Here is a 19,524-nt window from a genome sequence, read left to right as displayed (position 1 = left end):
ACGAAATTGTTCCTTACTACATATTTTATATTACTACTTATTTTTTGTATAAATTATCATTCTTCTTAAAAATAATTATTATTGTTTATAATTTTTGTAACATTATTTCGTCTATTTTTTTAAGCTTATTCATATTTTATTATATACATTATATATTTTTGTATACAGAAACTTAATTTTTATATTACTAAAAATTACATTAAAATTTTATATTTCTAACATTACTAAACTTTCTCACCTATCCCATTCAAAACTGGAATAAAATAAAGAAAGTAATCACACGCGTTGACTCATCATCTGTCAAAACAACAATGTAATCAATCATTTCATCAAATAGCGTAATTCCAGATTGCGGAAGAAAAATTTCGTACCACGTGCATTCAATCATCTAACCAAATTAACATATTAATATCTTCCTATTTATTATATAGTATTTGTACTTTATATCAAATATAGAGTTTCTAATCAAGCAGTAATCAACATGAGAACAAAAGCTGGAATTGTTTACAATCATTGCTACCGATTTCTTGCTCTTTTTTATCATTCGAATAAGTATATGTTCCGGATGATAAGCTGGTGATAGAATAGTTAACAGTTAGTGTCTCAATTGATACACACGTTGAGTATATACTTCCATTGTCCTTAGCATTTTCCTGCAGTCACACGTCACATGCGGTTTCGTTTAAACCGCGCCCAGGTTCATTTTTCATATACAGTAACGCGATAATATCGTTATTATTACACTGACTTCGCTCCTAACGATACCTCCCATAAATCATAACCCATTAACAGAACTAACAATATTTTTATTTACGTTTCTCTTCTGTCTAAGTAAGTACAGAACTTTTAATGTTTCCTCCATTACCGACATCGATCTCTTCATCTGGTAGTTTAATTATCATTCGATTAAAATTAGAAAACATTTACCTACTAGGGGAAAAATTTATACCCAAATGATATCTCGCACGAGTGCACGTAGACGAATATTCTGCATTTTCGATATTAATCGATTGACAATTCGATAATTTTATTAAAGTTCGATAAGAATACAGAAGAAGTGTTTACTATAAAGAATAAACAACGAAAGTCATCTGAATAATATTTTACATTGGTTTACATAAATAATAAGCCGTTCTTTAATTTTAATATTAATCGATTAATAATTCGATAATTAAAATTCGACTAAACTACTAAGCAGGAGTTTGTTCAAAGCGAAATTCTCATCTGAGTTATTTAACACATAGGTATGCTCGAACAGTGTTGTTTATTTTTAACAATGGTCATTAAATGATTAAAATGCGGAATGAGATTTATCTAAAATTTTAACAAACTATCGAGTACTCGAGTTGCATTGCTACTGGAAACTTTAAAATCTACACTTATAATTTCTGATACTTCATCATGTGTATTCCTATTCTTTATTTTTGATAATGAATCCATTTCAAATTCGCGAAACAAAACAGCCGTTGTGCAATATCTGATCCAAATTCAGTTAAGACCAATTGAACAATCTATTTCTTAAACAGCAAAAAAGATGTGTTTATAACACAAATAATAATAAATAACATTGGAAGTAAAAGATATATTCTGCTAAGTATGTGATTAATATTCAGATTGGAATCTATGAAGTTTCAGGAGTGAAGATTGTTTATTGTGTTATCTTGGTCTAAAGGCCAAACGTAATGAAGACATCGCGTGCTTGAATAAAAAAAGAAAGTGAAACCAATGCAGGAGTATAGCATGGATCTAAATGAAAGGGAGAACAAACTGGAGGTGGTGGAAGAGGTGGTGGTGAAAGATGCTATACAATCCGTCGATACAACGGACAAAAAATCTCAGGCGTACAAACAAGCCAATTCTTATGCCGCGAAAAAGACTGTAGCCCAGGGTATGATGGATATTGCCCTCATTACCGCTAACGCAAATCAATTAAGGTACTTAATTGAGTATCAACGGGAAAGCTCCACGTTTTATCTGATTATGAGCTTAATCATTATTAGTCTTTTTCTTCAGGTAAGACGAACATCAGTGCTACGAGATTAATGATAAATATATTTCTCATCTTATATATTTGTTATCTTGTCCAAATGTTGATGTATAATGATAACGAAGAATTAATCAAATGCAAACGAATTTAAAATAGCTATGAGTATGTTTAATCAGCAAGATACTATAATTTATTCAATTTTAGGTAGCCGTAGGTGTCAGTTTAATTTTCAAAGGTCGATTTGACATAAAAGGACAATCGAAGTCAATACAGGCCCGAAAAATCAATAATTACGTGGTGGTTGGTATTTTTCTGATAACTATTATAAACGTATTTATTGCCGCATTTAGTATATCCGTTCCTACTGCAGTACCTCAGGTGATAAATAATAGTCAATAGTGATGTGCAAATAAATAATTTATACTGAATTTCATGAAATCAGATAGCTCTCTGTTTTTTTTTTCTTTATGTACGTACGATTAGCAGTAACATATTTCAAATTAATACATCGAATAAATTAATTATAGTCCTACATTTTAAAAACATTATCATTAGAGATGAATTTTTCCTATTTAAGAATAATTTAAGTGAATATTTTGTATTAAAATATACTTCTATTTTTTATGTAAATATATTATATAATATTTATCAAAATATAAATAAATAATTGAGCGAGTATTTGATACTTTTCTAGAAAGAAAGAATTGTGTCTTTATTTCACAATACTTGATCATTTTTTTGTTTGGTAAAATCTACTGATTATATCAGTATTATAAACTAATAAGTGGTGCCACGTACAAGTTCTCACCGAATTACTTCTGTAGAATTCGTTTCAACATCTTCCGTAAACGATTAAGCTCCTAATGAATAAATTACATTCTATTCCTTTCTCGTCTGCATCTATTGATACATTTGTATCTTAAACATTCAACTATAAAGTCAACACTTTTAATTACACAAGTAGTATGATATAAATTCTGAGAAATTACAACTTTATGAAGAAGTTATTTTTTTCTAAAATTTAGGGGGTTATACTTTTATTAGTATTATGAAATTAATTTAGATGTACATAGTTGTGTAATTTTAGTCCCATTTTTATTATCTTCTTTTCTTTTCTCTTTTTTTTTACAAAACAATCACGTTTATGCGAAAATTTCTTTAACGCGTCTAAAATTTTGATATATAATTTTGATATTTTTCATATGTTTTAATACAACTACAAAAGTCGAATTTTATAAGTAAAATAGGTAATTATCATTATGAATCCAATTAAAAAATTTTAATGTTTACTTCTTTTTTTTTAATTTATATGTTTATATATTTAGTAGAATATGTTTACTTCACATATATTTTATTTGTCTCATCATATTCATAGCAAAAATATTTAGCTAGACCAATATATACATCTGATCTACTTAACCTAATTTCCAGTACATATAAAAGCTGACTGTTAAATAAATAGTATAAACATTACTTTAATGTATATTCAACGATTCTTTTAGAAGTATCTACACATAACGGATTTAAGTTTCTCCTATTTCTATGAATCGTATCATCTCTGTAGCGGTATAATTTTTTATTTTTTCATAGTAACAAGGAAGAAATATTCGTTCTGTGTTAGTTCATAAAATTTGCACCATAAATTATACATGAATTTATTTTTTAGATAATATAAAAAATAAAACGGTCAAAGGTAGTTGCATATTAAATTAAATTGATATTGTTTTATGTTCCTTTTTATAGTTTCTGACATTTGGTAGTCACAATACAAACCGAATACGATTTGTAACATGTACTATGTTATATGTACATTCAATAGAAGAACAATGTACTTCTAAAATTGGACAAAAATGTATGTCCATTGATAATTCTTTTTCTTTTTTTTCTTAAATGCAACAGTACTTCTATATAATGCGTTCAAAGTAAAATTTTGTAGTTCTCTCATTCTCCATACAATCTTATTAACTTATCATCCGTAACAAGTCTTTTGTTTCAACATTTCTCGCTACTTTCTCTCTATTCTAGTTAACAAACACAGTTATAGCTCTCCTTTCCTTCATTACCCACTCATCTTCTTAGATTCGACACTAATCGAGGTAAAAATCCTGCAACTGTGATTTTTAGTCAATCGAACGAGAAGTTCGGACGTCGAACAGTATTTACGTTACAATAATATTGCATAGAATATAATAAAATACAATAACTAATAATTAACATATTCTTGTTTCTCATTTCTGTGTGACTAGGATTTCTCCATAGTGGCGTAAAATTCTATCTTGTGCTTCATACATTCCCATAAAAAAATTTTCTTGGTTTTCATCTCACCTCCGTGGGTTCGATACCTATATCACACACGTGAAAATATACAATTCTTACTACATTGTTAATTGTAAACTTACATTTACATATTTTAATAGAATATATCTAAGAGTTGTTTGATGCGCTGCTTTTTTAGTTAAACGAATAAGTTATATTGTCCAACGATGAAAAAATGATCATATTTCGTCATGGAAGTTTATTTACTTCGTTTAATTCATATCCTACGAAACATCATGACCGCGATTTTCTTAGAATGAAGGTCGACAGAATTGAGATAATAAGTTAAAGAATGAAAAAATATGGAATATCATTAAAATGTTTAAAAAATGATTAAAGACTTACTAACTTTATAACTAATTAAATACAAGTCGCTATTTAGATACACCGCTAAGGTGTTTCTACGTCTATAATTGAAATAATAAGCGCAAGAAAGTATTTTTTCAGTAAATATTTAATATACTGGTGGGTTTAAAAGTGATGCATATACTTTCGTAAGAATTGATTCTGGGTTTGAAACGTCAGGTATATATTAATGCAATTAATTTTATAATATACGAAAGTTGAAATTCTTAAAAGTCGACCTATATGATAATACACGCAGATACGGAGATATTAGTTCCTACGAATTAATACAGTTTCGATGTATTTTTTATACGATTCATTTCCAAAATTATTGTAATATCGCAGAGTATTAACCTGGGAATCATGTAACGTTTATAGTTCCTTTGTTTTTTTATTCTATTTGGATTGGTAGATCTACTTCAATTAATTCGGAAATCTATAAGCTTACAGTTTTGTTTTATCATAAATGTGCATTTTGCACTAACATTGTCGCTAACTTAAAATTATGCGTACTTTGATTCACACGAATTGGGCAGGACAAACTAGGGCAATTCACAGTCATACAGGAAGTGTGCTAACTTTTAAAGTAATGGCATGAACTTACATAAAATTTGTAATATCATTAACTGTACTACATAGTTGCACTAGTTCTTACTTAACTGTATTTATTATTGTATTTCCTATAATATTCATAAACAGTATGAATAGGCATAATTATTTTTATAGTACTCATTTTATTTGGCAAATATTGATTCTCAGTTAAACAAATAAATATTACCGAACAAAAAATCGATTTTTATATACCTGTTGTGCTATATAACACCATATTTCTTGTATATATTTCTTTCCTCTTTTAGACTATTGTATGTAACAATTTCTTTTAAATTATATTAGGACCTTTATTCTGCCCTTACCTGCCCTATCCATGTAATTGTGCCTTACTTTCTGATAACACATTTAAATGATTTCCTTTTTTTGGAACATTTACATATGATTTTCATTCTTCTTTGGATATCAAATTCAGAATTGTTACATTATACATTTATAGTAACTAATCTGTTTATGTGTTTATTGATAGCAGATTTATCACAGTGATACATTATTTTATTCCTCGAATTGTATACTCCATCTGAAACAATATTTTACATCTTTATTAAGAAAATGTCATTTAAATTATATTGTATAATTTAGTACATTTTTAAATTTTAATTTACCTAAGTTAATCATCCCATTCATCATCATCACTGGTTTCACTAGTTGAATCATCACTTTCACTATGGATTGCACTTGATCGCTCAGCAAGAGCCCTTGATAAAGCACTAGCTAATCCTCCTTGAAATATTGGTGTCACTTTACTTTTTACTTCATTCGAGACAGGCCTTAGCTCAATTCCCTGACGAATTTGCTCTAACAAAGCATTTCTAGAATCCCCAGGAGGAGGATTTTGTTTTATTTCAGACTTATCAATTTTCTATAAAATAAAAATAACATACAACCATCAAAATCAAAGATACAATTTAAATTACATAACTGAAAATCCTTAATTTTAGTACTAACTCTAAGTGTTGTGCCACTCCTTATAGATTCCATGAGTGTTGACCTCAAATCAGCAATATCTTCATTATTATTGTTATTACTAGTATTATTATTATTGGTAGCACTTGTATTGACAGTGCCATCATCAGTACTTAGTAAATTAGGTAATGGTGGTGGCGGTGGTACAGGTGTAGCCAAATTATTTCTAGAGCGTGGAACTGGAGCAGGTGGAGGAGGTGGTGGAGGAGGTGGTGGAGGTGGAGGTGGTGGAAGTGATGGAGCAGAAGTTAAAGAAGGTGGTGGTGGTCGAGAAGGCAATGTTCTATGAACTGGTGGTGCACTAGGTGGTGCACTTGGTGGTGTCGAAGGTGCATTAAATCGATTTGGAGGTAGTGGTGGAGCACTTCGAGTTTGATGCTGTAAAAATATCACTGTATTAAAATTACTTATCTTGTATAACCATATAATATTATACAGAAAGATTTATACAAACAGGTATAGTCCTTGCAGGAACTGGTGGAGGATATTCTTGTCTTTGAGGAGCTATTGGAGGTTGTAATTGCTGCGATTGTTGTAGCTGGTGTACATTAGTTTTTGGAATAGATGAAGATATATCTTCTCTAATGGCATTCATACCACCATTTTTTTCAATAAAATCATAAATAAAATCACGTGTGTCTTGATTTCTGAATTGATGCTCTGATACTCCAACTTTATCAAGAAAGATTTTTAAATGTGGATCAAGTTTTTCTAATTCTAATTCTTTACTATTGGCATTCCATTCAAAATGTGTAACATGTCTAAAAATGTTTTAATAAATATAAAAAACATTTATCAATTATAGTTAAAACCATAAATCAATATAATAATTTAATAAAGTTCTAACCTAAAATTGGATGGAGGACCAATATCATCTTTAGTCAATTTTTTCTTGATTTTGTCTCGTTTTTTCTTTTTACTTTTATACATAGAACTACTAGAAGCACTCCTATTAACACCAACTGTAGTTGGAGTTCCGTTTAATAAATTAGAAGTTGACCCTGTACTAAATGCAATAGGTGATGTATTGCTTTGATTTCTCCATGGTAATGTCGCACCATGTTGAGTTTCTCCTTCTACCTTAGACCGTCTTTGCTGTTTTCTTTGACGTTTGGCATCAAGCTTACCAAGAAGAATGTTTCTAAAAATAAATAATTATGTCATTGGTCTCCTGTTTCATTAATTTTCATATTTAAAAACGCTTAACTAAAACACAATAGAAAAATAAATTATCATAAAATTTAATTTAAAACTTAAATGCACAATTAAACATACATTAATCCTTTAAGTGACATATTTATTTTACTTCATAATTTACCTTATTGTAATTACTACTAATTACCATATAATTTACCTTAATGTAACAGCATCTGTTTCACTTGCAAAATTAAAAGCAGCCATACAATCTTCTGCTTCAAATGTATGGAAATAAGTCAATGGTGCTTTGTAATCCATTGCATTATAAACTTCATGCTCCCAAAGCATTGCTTTCCTTTGTAAGCAATATAAACGAAGGAAAAAACTACGCCTAGGATTATCTCTTATCAATGTTATAATACCTGTAGTCTTTTTTATCCATTCTTTGTGTGAAGGTGGTTCAGTTAAATATAATTGAATAATTCCAGCTGCTAAACACTGCAAGGAATAAACATTTTATAATTTTATTCACTTAAAATTAACTATGTTATTCACTCAAAAATTAACTATTATATTAATATAATTATTTTTTTAAGATTACTTTAAGATCTAAATAGATAAAAGTGCATAATTGTACAATATATTATTTTTGCATAATTATGAATCTATTAATGTCATTAAGAAAAATATGATGTAAAAAAAAAATATGAAACCAAAGTTAATTTTAAATAAAATAATCATTACAATGTTTACAAAATTGAAATTTTTTTATGCGCTATTAAATATATCAGTATCAAATATAATTTATAACAAATTTTTTGTTAATTTTTTTCTTATAATAAGCAAACAAAACTAACGTTTAATTATAACATCAATAATATCAAAAATACTTATAAATAATATACAATTTTATATAGATCATGTTTATCTATATCTGTCGGTCGGCAAAATTTAGGTCAAAATCATTGTACTACAATGACAGTTATAAAATTCGCACCGAAAAATTTTCGTCAAAATAATTCTTACCTGGCACCGATTTCCTATCAATTGGAAGACTTGTTCGTTTTCTTCCGCTTTTAAAAGCGTAGAGCCTCTATGTTTGTCCGTAGTACCTGACTTCATTTTTAATAAGGTTAGGATCCCCGTACTATCGTACTAATTTCTTGTTACGTTTTTTCTCGATCAATAGATACTGTTTCATAATTTACCATCAATATGTTCCATTTTTACATATTTTTGTAAACTGAATGCACGCATCGACACAAAATTGTAGAATTAAAACTGATCAATCACCACCCATTAAAGCTATTCTTGATACTATTCTACACAGGAAACTACCAGTTGATGACATTTTCATGTATCCGGTTCAATGTTCCACGTTTCCTCATCCGATGTATATATGCTCGCTCTCAAATCAGATTGGATCTCGCAAAGCATAAAATATTGTTATACATATCATAACGTATTTCACATAAACTTTTACTGAAATCATTATTTTTCACCTGTCATAGAGTAATACAAAAATTTGTAAATGTTCTTTTCATAATATTTATAATTTTCGGTTTTAATTGAATTATTATGCTATACCAACAAAGTAAGCACAGTTATCATTTTTTATATTATATAAAATAGAAATTTGAAACATTTGTTTTATTGCTTTATATATTATATTTACATATATAGTACTAATGATTTAAAACTATCAGTACTGTAATACATACTTTTATTTTATTATTTAATGTTGTAAGTAAATACAAATAAGCACAATTAAATTAATAGCTGTTGTATGTGAAAATAATAGCGATCTCAATATTATATATAAAAGAATTTGTAATAATGTATTACAAGTAAAGCTTATTTTATGTTTGTAAACTCATATATATTTGTACATGGTTTGTGAACAAGTTTAAATTTTTAGCGCGTTTTGTTATCCTTCGTTGTCGCTATAATCACAAACTGCAAATGGCCACGGATGCAATTCACGTAGTCTCAGAAATGCGATATCAAGCAGAATCTTATTTTATATGCAAAACAGCATCGTCAACGATGATAGTGCAACAGTGATCATTGTTACGTGTGTATTTCTTCGGAAATAAAGTTATTCGCGATTTTCTTAAGGTCGCGCAATTGAGTTTTCCGCGGGAAAACAATGTCTGGATATCGAAGAGTGAATTACTACGAACTGTGCAGATTGTGTACTAGCAGCGAAGGAAACAAAATGAACATCTTCCGGGAAGAAGGCCGCAGACGGCAACTTCAAACAAAGATTCAAACGTATTTGCCTATACAAGTGAGACTACATATTTTTTGTTTCGACTGAAACAGATTTTGAAAAACTCGGATTATAAAAGAGACAATTTTTTATAGATATTTCTAATTATCATGATTCTTTATTTAATAATGTAATTTAATTAAGTAATTAGTTCGTGTTTATGAATAGTATACAAGACTTTATTGATATTTAAGGTATTGGAAGAGGATTCTTTGCCAAAAATCGTTTGTCACGAATGTGTAAAGAAATTAGAAAATTTTATTGAATTCAGAGAAACAGTTGTAAGTGCAGAGGGTATGTTAGAATCATATTTCACTTCACTGCGATTCTCTGAAGATTTTCTAAAGGAGGGTAAAGTTTATGTGAAAAACACAGAAAAGGATAGACCTATAACACCTGAAAATGAAGTATTGAAGTCAATAGAAAAGGTAATACCATCAACAGGGAATCAAATAGTCAACGATGATCAACAAATACAGCATCAACGACCCGTTGTTGTTAGTAATATAAATGCTTCTAATATACAAATTATCAGTGGAGTCCAAGCAAGAGTTCAACAATACAAATGTGCCATGCAGGTTTGTTAATAAAGCAAATATTCTTGTTAACAAAAGGTATATTATCTTTTTATAATGTTACTTAAATTTAATTATTCTTTTATTGACTTACTTTTTTATATCTCCATCCAAAATTTATTTTAAATTAAAATTCTTCTAAAATATAATAATTTTCATGTGATTAATTAAAAGGTTATGTAATTAATATTAATTTATTTTAGATGCAACCAGGTGGTATGGCAGCTGCTGTTGTAGAAGCAACAGCAGAAACTCATTATAGTTATCAACAACAGACTTCACAACAAGTATCTCCTCAACAATCAAATGAAGCACAAAATCAAATTAATGATCAACAAAGTCCAACCTCACAAATTCAACAAGTGCAAAATCAAATTCAAAATCATAACCAAATCAATCAACAAATACAATCACAAAGACAAATTTCTCAACAAATTTCTCAGTCACAGAATCAAACACAGGTCAACCAACAACAACAACAGCAACAACAGCAGCAACAACAACAACAACAACAAAATCAATCACAAATAACACAACAGATTCAACAGTTACAAAGACAGCAAAGAGAATTTGAGAAACAACATAGACAGCTTCAGCAAATCGAAAAACAAGTGCAAATTGCTACACAACAGGAATTTCCTATTAAACAAGAACCTCAGACACAGGTGGTACATCAAAATAATAATATTATTTTAAAGGCAGAACCTGAAACTAAACAAAATCAGCAAATTATTCAGAAAATACAATCTGAAACTCAAAAGGATGAAGGTGGAGCACAAAATGTACAAGGTTATACTGTACAAGCTACACCAGAGGTATTTTTAAATTTGGGGTTTAAAGAAACTCCTTTGGTTACACAAACTGTTCGAGACGATACAAAAGAATTTAAAGATTATGCAAAATCGGATGATACAATATCTCGTAACTCAATCGGACAGATTTCTGAATTTCTACGAATCAAATCAGGACCTGAACCAACATCTTTAATTACTGTGAATCCTCAAGTTATTTCACAAACTCACAGGAATGCTACCTGTAAAGAGTGTGGCAAAATTTTTTCCTCTATAAATCAATTGAATGGTCATAGTTGCTCTGTTCAGAGTCTTATAAGTGAAACTTCTGATAATAGTAGTAATAAAGAAGACTCTTTACAAACTAATAGCAATTCATTTAGTTGTGATGTTTGTGGTAAACCATTTAAACGGAAAGAACATCTTTACCAGCATAGGAAATTACATACTGGTGAACGTCCCTATGTGTGTACCACGTGTTCAAAGGCATTTAGTCGCAAAGAACATTTAGTTAGACACTCTGTATCTCACACTGGTGAAAAGATGCATGAGTGTGAAATGTGTGGTAAAAGCTTTTCTCGAAAAGACAATCTTCACAAGCATCGTAAAACACATGGTGTATCAGGTCCTTATATTTGTGAAACTTGTGGGAAGTCATTTGTGGTAAAACATTACTATTTAATGCATTTAACAACTCATGCTTCAACTATTGGGGATGGTGTAAATTGTCAGGATCCTTTACCATACAAATGTGATATTTGTCACAAAGCATTTTCTGTAAAACAATATCTAACGACACACAAACTTAGGCATAGATCAAAGAATAATAATAATTCTTCCCAAAATTCTGTAAATGGTCATCAGCAACAGCAACAACAGCAGCAGCAACAACAGCAACAAACACAACAGTCTAATACTACAAGTAATGTAAACATAGTGACAAGTAATGTTACTAATTCTGGGAGCCTAAATAATAGTAATGGACAGTCTAATAATGAATCAACAGTCGAAATGCAAAGTGTTATTGAAAGAAATGAACAACCAAATGGTTCATTTAATAATCAGTATCATAATAATATACAAGAGTTTCAATGAGATAAGGGGAAGCGTGTCTATTATGTTCTCTTGCCAAATGATAATAATCATAAAATTGTTGTCATGTGAACAGAGAAATTTTTGACGCGCAAAGATATTTTCTTAAATATACCTGCTGTTACTTGAGAAGAAAATTTTTTGTACTTTAATAAGGCAAGAAAAGGGATTTAAATATCATTATTTTAAACAGATTAAATGTTAAATAACTTATTATTTATATTACCGGTAATCAATCAGACAGAAAGTAGAATCTTCAGTGGCTTATGAGCTTAACTTGAAGCATATTGTACATATATTTTGCCAGTAAAGTATTACATGTATGAAATGCATGCTATGTTTTGTATGAATGCACACTGTTATTTAATGTTCTAAAAAATAGTGTGCTGCAAAATTTAAGTGTACGTAGATAGTCATGAGGTTGTTCCAATACCTGATTATAGATGTATTTCCAATTCTATTAGCTTAAAATGAAGATATCAAATCACTGTATAATCAGAATATTAAGTATAAAGCATTATCTATTATTTTGGTTGTTTAAACTAATAGAATTAGAATAGCATAATAGTAATAATCATGTTTTTTTCTTTTATAAATTTGATCAGATGTATAATGTTTTTGTTATACATTTCCATTAATAATTAATGATATAATCAATATTTAGATTTATGTTATAAATAATCAAATCAATTTGATAAAAATATTAATTATTGTTCTGTTTTTTGTGCAATATTTTTTATAGTTATATATATTAGATACATAATTACCAAAATCAATGAAATTATTTTCTTTCTGTGTTTGTTTTTTTAACCAGTGATTGCAACAATCTATGACCATTTTGCAAAGTATTTTAGAATTATATGATTTGTATGTAAACTTAGAATAATCAGAAACAAAATCTAAGACCAAAGAAATTTATATTATGTATAAATTGGGTAAATAACAAAAAAATAAATGTAAAGTAAATTCAGGTGATTAGCTTCATTATAAGTAAGATTTCGATTAAGCGTACATACAATATACATACACGCACACGCGACATGTATATATATATATATATATATATATATATATATATACATATATATACGTGTATGTTGCATGTATGTATATATTGTATAGCACTATATTACGACCTTAAAGTCGTTTTCTAACGGAAGCGTGCCATACAGTGAACCTTGGACATAGGTATATAGGAAATTATAATTATCTAAATTCCTTGCTAAATTTCAACATATATTGACCAAAATCAAGAAGAATTGAGAGAATTTACATTTCTTAAGCCATGTTACTTTTATTGCATCTGTATATAATTAGCATACATTATTACTTAATTTATACCTTTTTATTTAACTTTTATGTAACAAGATCAAAAACAGGGGGCAACTGTATCTTTAAACAAAAGTTCCCAATATATATTATTAATATTTTATTTATATACTAAACAAAATTTTGTATTCTTGCAAAATAAGTTTAGATTACCAAAAATTTCTAATTTACTCCAAATTATTATAGCACTATTTAATTACATGCACTTTCTTCACTATATTCAGCATATAACAAGTATTAGTGAAAAATTTTAATCGCACAATTTCATATTGTATTTTTTACAGACCATGTTATTGCATATTGTTTATTAAAATAAACATAAAATTTTCATTTAAATGTTAATGCAGCATTTGTTATTGGACATACAATAACGAAATTGTGTTGTGTAATAACTGTCTTAAAATGTAAATGAACTTTCTACAGTACAAAAGAATTATTTTAATTACTGGTCAGACTTTATTTTACTATAAAGTCTTGTACATATATATCAAAACAAAAGTAATGAGTTTAAGACTGTGTTTCTATATCAGCTAGTACTAGGTGTATATTTGAAGTACATAGATTTATAGTAATAACATTGTATATAACATAGTCCAGTGAGTAAGACAAAAAACTGTTAGTGCACTGTTCCTAAGGAAATGGTATTCTCAGCTAAGCAGAAAATACCTCTATTTATATTGAAGTACTGTAAAGTAGATATTAAATCCAAAGATACAGTGCTTTTATTAATTGCATACTTTGTGCCTAATTATTAAGATTATAAAAATCATTTATTTCAAAGATATAATACATTAAAATGATACTTTGATTTTAAGTAGCCCCCTGCTATGTGCAACTTGCAACAAAATGATATTAATTGTTTAAATATGATTATTTTTAAAATTTATACTGTTAATTTTTATATTTTACATTGTATATATTTTCCAACTAATACTATATTTAAATATATTATAATATATTAAAAAATAACAGTATACGACTAATTTCAATCTTCCTATACACATTTATTATTTATATATACTGCTTAAATTCGTTTATTCAATGAATTCAAATTAAATTTTATTTTATAAAATTTTATTAAATTGTAATTATTTAAAAGATATCGAGCTACGTTTCCTAAATTAATGAATTAAAACGATCGATATGTGTATTTTTTTTAATATTCTAGATATATAATATGATTTTAATTTAGTGTGCTATTTTAAATTGTCAGTTGATGAATAAAGGTACAAAATATGTATAGACTATATATAGTTAGCAATTTATAAAAAGAATGAATCTTATTTTAAGTAATTAATAATTTCGAAATTTCATTGTTTAACAAAATACTGAAATAGGTGAATATTATGTGTAGTTTATCTTAGCTGTAGTTCAAGTAAAAAAAAACAATAAAAATTGTTAAATAATATTGATGAAATATGAAGTAAGTTTTAAAAAAATATTAATTCAATATTTAGAATACTGCTTCGTTTTCATTCGTAACATAGAATTATAGAAACATTTTAGAACGTACTAAATGCTTTCTAAGACTCCTTGAATATATAAGAATAGAGTATAAAGTTTCAGTTATATCTTTTCGTATTTTTTCACTTATTTTTTTGCAAATTAATTTCTAATCTATGTAGTTTTCACGTAAAAGTTTCTATAGTGAACTAAAGTCGAGTTTATACGGAGTTGTTTAGTTTGATCAGAAAAGTGTGTGCAGTCATCATTTTGTATATATTTTTTAAATACATTAAATAAATGAAATGCATTATGTTAAAACAGCCAACATTTAAATTAATATTTCTCAATATATAATAATCTGTACATGAGATCGTAAGTAATAATTAGGTAAGTGTCAATAATATAATGGCACTACTTTTAGCATAAGGTTATGTTATTACTTGTTGATTTTTGACACTAATAAAACAATCTTTATGATTTGTTTAAGTAGAAAAGGTATTTTATTTATACGAATAACAATTTTAAAATAAAAATTCATAACATATATAATGTCTTGTCATAATATTAAAGTTATGTTTAATAAACATCTAAATTTTATTACATATCAATTGTTATAATGTCATGTTTTGCAAACTTTTGATATAAAATTAACATTGATGTCTTTTATAATGTGTATTTATTATATAATTTATTTATTTTCTGTTTCTGCAAATAAAATTCTAGGTATTATTGTAAAATAAACTTTTTATGGAATTATTTATAGTTTTTTTTTTAATAAGTGGAATGCTTTAAGTATATTAAAATATTTACATTTATTTATAAAATATATAAAAAATTATATAGAATCATTGATCATAGTGGCATATGGTTGGCAGAAATTTTATCACTATTTCTGGGTTTCAGCCAAAGAAACAGAGCTTATTCAGCAGTCAGAATTAGACTGTTTTGTGAACAAAACTTTCTTTGTGTTTTTACGTCAGTTTCAATTTGAAAACAGAAAACACTTTCAGTTTTTTAAAGTTGTTGAAGCAAGATGCAAGAAGAATTGAAACCATTAGAAGAACAAGTGTTCCCGAAACCTAATCATTTAATTTGTTATATGTACATATATATTTATATATATCCATAAATTATTTTTAATAAAACGCATATATGATTTGGTCAATCTAGATTAAATGATGATTATGCAAAAATGTAGAAATTTTTTTTTATAAGATTTTAAATTCATTTTAAGTTATTATATATAAAGTTATCCTCAAAAATTTGAAATTTTTGGCATTTCAAATAAAAGTTTTAATACTTTAAAATATAATAAAGTTTTAGTTTAATGTTTTGTTTTTTTTTTCACAGGTGTAAAAAAAAAATGAAAATGAAACGCAGTAGATCTTTATCTCCTAAAGCTTCAAGTAGTGAAGAAGACATGAAACGTATCAGATTTGAAGCAAATGAAAAAATAAATGATATAATAACACATCCATATATATTAGACTTTTCTGATGATGTTCTATTGAACATATTTAAATATTTAAATCCTAAAGATCTTATGGCAATAAGTTTGTAAGTTTTGGAAAATTTTGGTATATAATTACATTAATATTATAAAAATAAGTAACAATATATGTTTCTATTACATATTAATAGATCTTGTCAACGATTAGCTCAAGTAGCACAAGATAAAACATTATGGAGACGAGTGGATTTTCGAGCAACACCTATATTATTAAATGATTTAAAAGAGTATATTAAATTTCTTCAACCTATAACAACAAGTCTTGCTATACGTGGTAATTTATATTGTGAAAATGATGCAGAACTCAGTCCTTGCTTCTTCAATTCAATTAAAATTACATGTATTCAACTTAAAGAATTAATTATAGAGGATTATTGTATTAATGGAGACAAGGTAAGTTTAGGTATTTAATTAGATATTTTTATAGAAAAAAATAATAAATTCTTCTATCAATAATATTTATTTCATTTGTTTACAGATTCAAATAACAGATTTTCCAAGTACTATTGAAAAACTTTCATTAGAAGGCTGCAAAATGGGATATCTACGTAGTAATAAATCATATTTTTTCAAAATGAATTTCCATATGCCTAATCTAACAGTAAGAATCTTACCTTTCAGTTGCATGTACTTCCAAATTATTTTTTTTAGCATTTATGTATTTAATTAGCTTTTGCTGTAAATACAACCTTCTTATATTTTATTACAAATGAATAACTGTAAGTTACAGAAGAACTGCTTACACTAATTGAAAATTGAGAAGTTCTTTCACTTAATAATTATTTGGTAGGTTCATTTTTAAATAACTGACTTTCTTCCCAATCTGTGATTAATATTGATATTCCAACAATATGAATACAAGAACAGATTAAATATAATATTGCTTACGATTTTTCTTTTATTTTTTATATTGTTATTTTCTTGTTTGTTTCGTTTTCATTATGTATATATTTGAATACCATTTGAATAACATTTTATATGTGTATATTTTTCAGTGTTTAATTTTAAGTAATTGTCAATGGTTTACTCCACATTCATTGTTGGTCATCAGTAAAATGCCAAAGTTAAAAGAATTAAGGCTAAATTCATGCCACCATTTAGGTGAATGTGTCGCATACACTAGTTTAGCTACAAGATTTGGATTCAAAACATTAGAGGTAAATAATTTTATTTATTGTTATTATGAGTATTTTCACTCAATAGATTAATTAATCAAATAATTCAATAATTATGTATCTTAGATCCTTGACTTGCGAGATACAGCACTTGGTGATAGCGAAGTTGGATGTTTTAGTTGTACCAAAACTTTAACACATCTTTATTTGGAATGTCCTTCCAGTTTACGAAATGCAGAGTTACATGATTCAGAACTACGACCATTACAACGAGAAGCTTTTAACCAACCCCCTGTATATGAAGATGGAAATCTAGCACAAGTAACTATGCTAATAATATATAAGAAATTATATTTATATACAATTATTATAGTTCTTTTTCATTTTTCTCTTTCTCCTTTTCTAGTTTTTGGTCGAAGATGGATTTCGTTGGGAAAATTATATGTTTGGACGTTGTTTAATAACAGATAGAGCAATTTGTGCTCTTGGAAGTGATACATGTGATCGTATAATTAATAACTCAGCAGAAGAAGTCATAGTTGTGGAAGGAGATAAACGAATATTTAATAACCCACATTTAAAAACATTGGTTGTTAGGTATTATCACATATATTGGAAGTTTGTAACTTATAAAATAAATTTAACAATAATAAATAACAGTATTTTACATATTCCAGAAATTATCCACATGTAACAAACTCAAGTCTTGCACATTTGGCTTTAAATGCATCGAGTCTCGAGCATCTGGATGTAAGTGGCACCTCTGTTACAAGGCAAGGTGTTGAAACTTTCAAATCACAAAGACCGAACGTTAAGATAGTTACCTCCTTTGATGAAACATAGTTGTAACAGATTACTTTAAATGTGTGAATTTAGCACGATTAACAGATTTAAGTATATGTTTAACACGTCTGAACATCGGCAGATACAAGCATTTGAGAAATATAGAGTCATTCTGGAGGCTTTAATAACGCGATACTTTTATTATTAAATAGATCTATTTTCCGCAGAAAATGAATATAACCATAAGGATTAAAAATAAACAATTTTTTATTTTTATTAAATACTAAACATAATTTTTATGCGGAATATAGAGTAGTATTTGAAGTTTACATCTTAATTTTACAACCTCCGTGTGTTCAATATATTTATTCGCATGTGTTACAGTTCCATTATATTGTATATAAATATTTGTGTGCAATTTGATAATATTAAATTTTATCAGCAGTCTTTAATGTAACAAATTGGATACACTATTTTGTGTTAATGGTAGTGAAATTTCATTACCAGTAAAGGCACTAGTATGTATGTATGAAATATTTTAAATGCATTATTATATTCAACAGGTGTATGTATGAAAGAGAGTGGGGGAGTGAGTGGGAGTGAGTGGGAGTGAGTGGGAGTGAGTGAGTGAGTGAGTGAGTGTGTGTGTGTGTGTGCGCGCGCGCGCGCGTGTGTGTGCGTGAGAGAGAGGAGGGTGGAAGTCAGAGTTAGAATTATATATAGTATTAATAATGATCGTAAAAAATGGTAGAAACAAATATGTTTTTACTCTTTTATTACATTTCTTTAGCTCGGGTTTAATATCATACATCGTGTCTGTTCAATTCAAATATTTAGGATATTTAAAAACAGTTGATAAAATGATTTACAGATTATTTATTTAAAAAAGAATAATAAATACAAATTATAAAATATTGATACATAATGGTAAATTTTAAGAGTTGTCAGTTAAGCAATTCTTGTGTATATAAATCGATTTTCTAACAAAATATCTATAATCATAGTCAAAATTTTGTACACTGATTACCATTTATAAAATATACTTTTATTGTTATTTTTGTTTAGCAAGAAATTATGTAAACATTAGAATCATATATGATTCAAAACTATTATGTTATTGATTTTTTGTATTGTAGAACACCATTCCATTCCTTTTTCATGTTGTTAAAGAGTTATCGCATGGAATAAAACTTCTATTTCATCAAATTTACTAACTACAAAAAATTTAATTTTTTTTTTTTTTTTATTTTT

General features: G+C 27.5%; 4 protein-coding genes across 4 annotated transcripts; 3 read left to right on the top strand and 1 right to left on the bottom strand.

Moving 5' to 3' along the window:
- Window positions 1-1,643: 1,643 nt before the first annotated feature.
- LOC108545851 (ninjurin-1) lies at window positions 1,644-2,386 on the top strand. The gene is made up of 2 exons (XM_017897647.1): window positions 1,644-2,013; window positions 2,192-2,386. Exons 1-2 carry the CDS (start codon window positions 1,726-1,728, stop codon window positions 2,384-2,386), a joined length of 483 nt encoding a protein of 160 aa, XP_017753136.1. The 5' UTR covers window positions 1,644-1,725.
- Window positions 2,387-3,908: 1,522 nt separating this feature from the next.
- On the bottom strand, window positions 3,909-8,670 carry LOC108545877 (neural Wiskott-Aldrich syndrome protein). Its single transcript, XM_017897688.1, has 8 exons — window positions 8,387-8,670; window positions 7,578-7,858; window positions 7,071-7,364; window positions 6,678-6,984; window positions 6,206-6,601; window positions 5,863-6,119; window positions 5,563-5,777; window positions 3,909-4,329 (listed from the first exon to the last, which is right to left on the bottom strand). Exons 1-6 carry the CDS (start codon window positions 8,480-8,482, stop codon window positions 5,868-5,870), a joined length of 1,626 nt encoding a protein of 541 aa, XP_017753177.1. The 5' UTR covers window positions 8,483-8,670; the 3' UTR covers window positions 3,909-4,329; window positions 5,563-5,777; window positions 5,863-5,867.
- Window positions 8,671-9,354: 684 nt separating this feature from the next.
- On the top strand, window positions 9,355-12,093 carry LOC108545903 (zinc finger protein 184). The gene is made up of 3 exons (XM_017897721.1): window positions 9,355-9,650; window positions 9,827-10,210; window positions 10,411-12,093. Exons 1-3 carry the CDS (start codon window positions 9,510-9,512, stop codon window positions 12,091-12,093), a joined length of 2,208 nt encoding a protein of 735 aa, XP_017753210.1. The 5' UTR covers window positions 9,355-9,509.
- A 3,735-nt stretch (window positions 12,094-15,828) lies between these two features.
- Window positions 15,829-18,492, top strand: LOC108545912 (uncharacterized F-box/LRR-repeat protein C02F5.7). Its single transcript, XM_017897731.1, has 8 exons — window positions 15,829-15,966; window positions 16,216-16,422; window positions 16,507-16,768; window positions 16,854-16,976; window positions 17,371-17,532; window positions 17,617-17,811; window positions 17,897-18,087; window positions 18,168-18,492. Exons 1-8 carry the CDS (start codon window positions 15,899-15,901, stop codon window positions 18,331-18,333), a joined length of 1,374 nt encoding a protein of 457 aa, XP_017753220.1. The 5' UTR covers window positions 15,829-15,898; the 3' UTR covers window positions 18,334-18,492.
- The last annotated feature ends 1,032 nt before the right edge of the window (window positions 18,493-19,524 follow it).

The sequence above is a fragment of the Eufriesea mexicana genome, unplaced genomic scaffold, assembly GCF_001483705.2.
Source record: "Eufriesea mexicana isolate 0111107269 unplaced genomic scaffold, ASM148370v2 scaffold572, whole genome shotgun sequence".
NCBI lineage: Eukaryota > Metazoa > Arthropoda > Insecta > Hymenoptera > Apidae > Eufriesea > Eufriesea mexicana.
Note: the sequence above shows the minus strand (reverse complement) of the source record. Positions and strands in the feature narration are given on the sequence as shown.

Coding starts and splice junctions, on each gene's coding strand:
- LOC108545851 (XM_017897647.1), top strand. CDS start 1,726: ATGCAGGAGTATAGCATGGATCTAAATGAAAGGGAGAACAAACTGGAG. Junction 2,014..2,191: donor TTATTAGTCTTTTTCTTCAG/GTAAGACGAACA, acceptor ATTCAATTTTAG/GTAGCCGTAGGTGTCAGTTT.
- LOC108545903 (XM_017897721.1), top strand. CDS start 9,510: ATGTCTGGATATCGAAGAGTGAATTACTACGAACTGTGCAGATTGTGT. Junction 9,651..9,826: donor AAACGTATTTGCCTATACAA/GTGAGACTACAT, acceptor TTGATATTTAAG/GTATTGGAAGAGGATTCTTT. Junction 10,211..10,410: donor AATACAAATGTGCCATGCAG/GTTTGTTAATAA, acceptor AATTTATTTTAG/ATGCAACCAGGTGGTATGGC.
- LOC108545877 (XM_017897688.1), bottom strand. CDS start 8,482: ATGAAGTCAGGTACTACGGACAAACATAGAGGCTCTACGCTTTTAAAA. Junction 6,985..7,070: donor GGTCCTCCATCCAATTTTAG/GTTAGAACTTTA, acceptor AAACATTTTTAG/ACATGTTACACATTTTGAAT. Junction 6,602..6,677: donor TTCCTGCAAGGACTATACCT/GTTTGTATAAAT, acceptor ATATTTTTACAG/CATCAAACTCGAAGTGCTCC.
- LOC108545912 (XM_017897731.1), top strand. CDS start 15,899: ATGCAAGAAGAATTGAAACCATTAGAAGAACAAGTGTTCCCGAAACCT. Junction 17,812..17,896: donor AAGATGGAAATCTAGCACAA/GTAACTATGCTA, acceptor CTCCTTTTCTAG/TTTTTGGTCGAAGATGGATT. Junction 18,088..18,167: donor TTAAAAACATTGGTTGTTAG/GTATTATCACAT, acceptor TACATATTCCAG/AAATTATCCACATGTAACAA.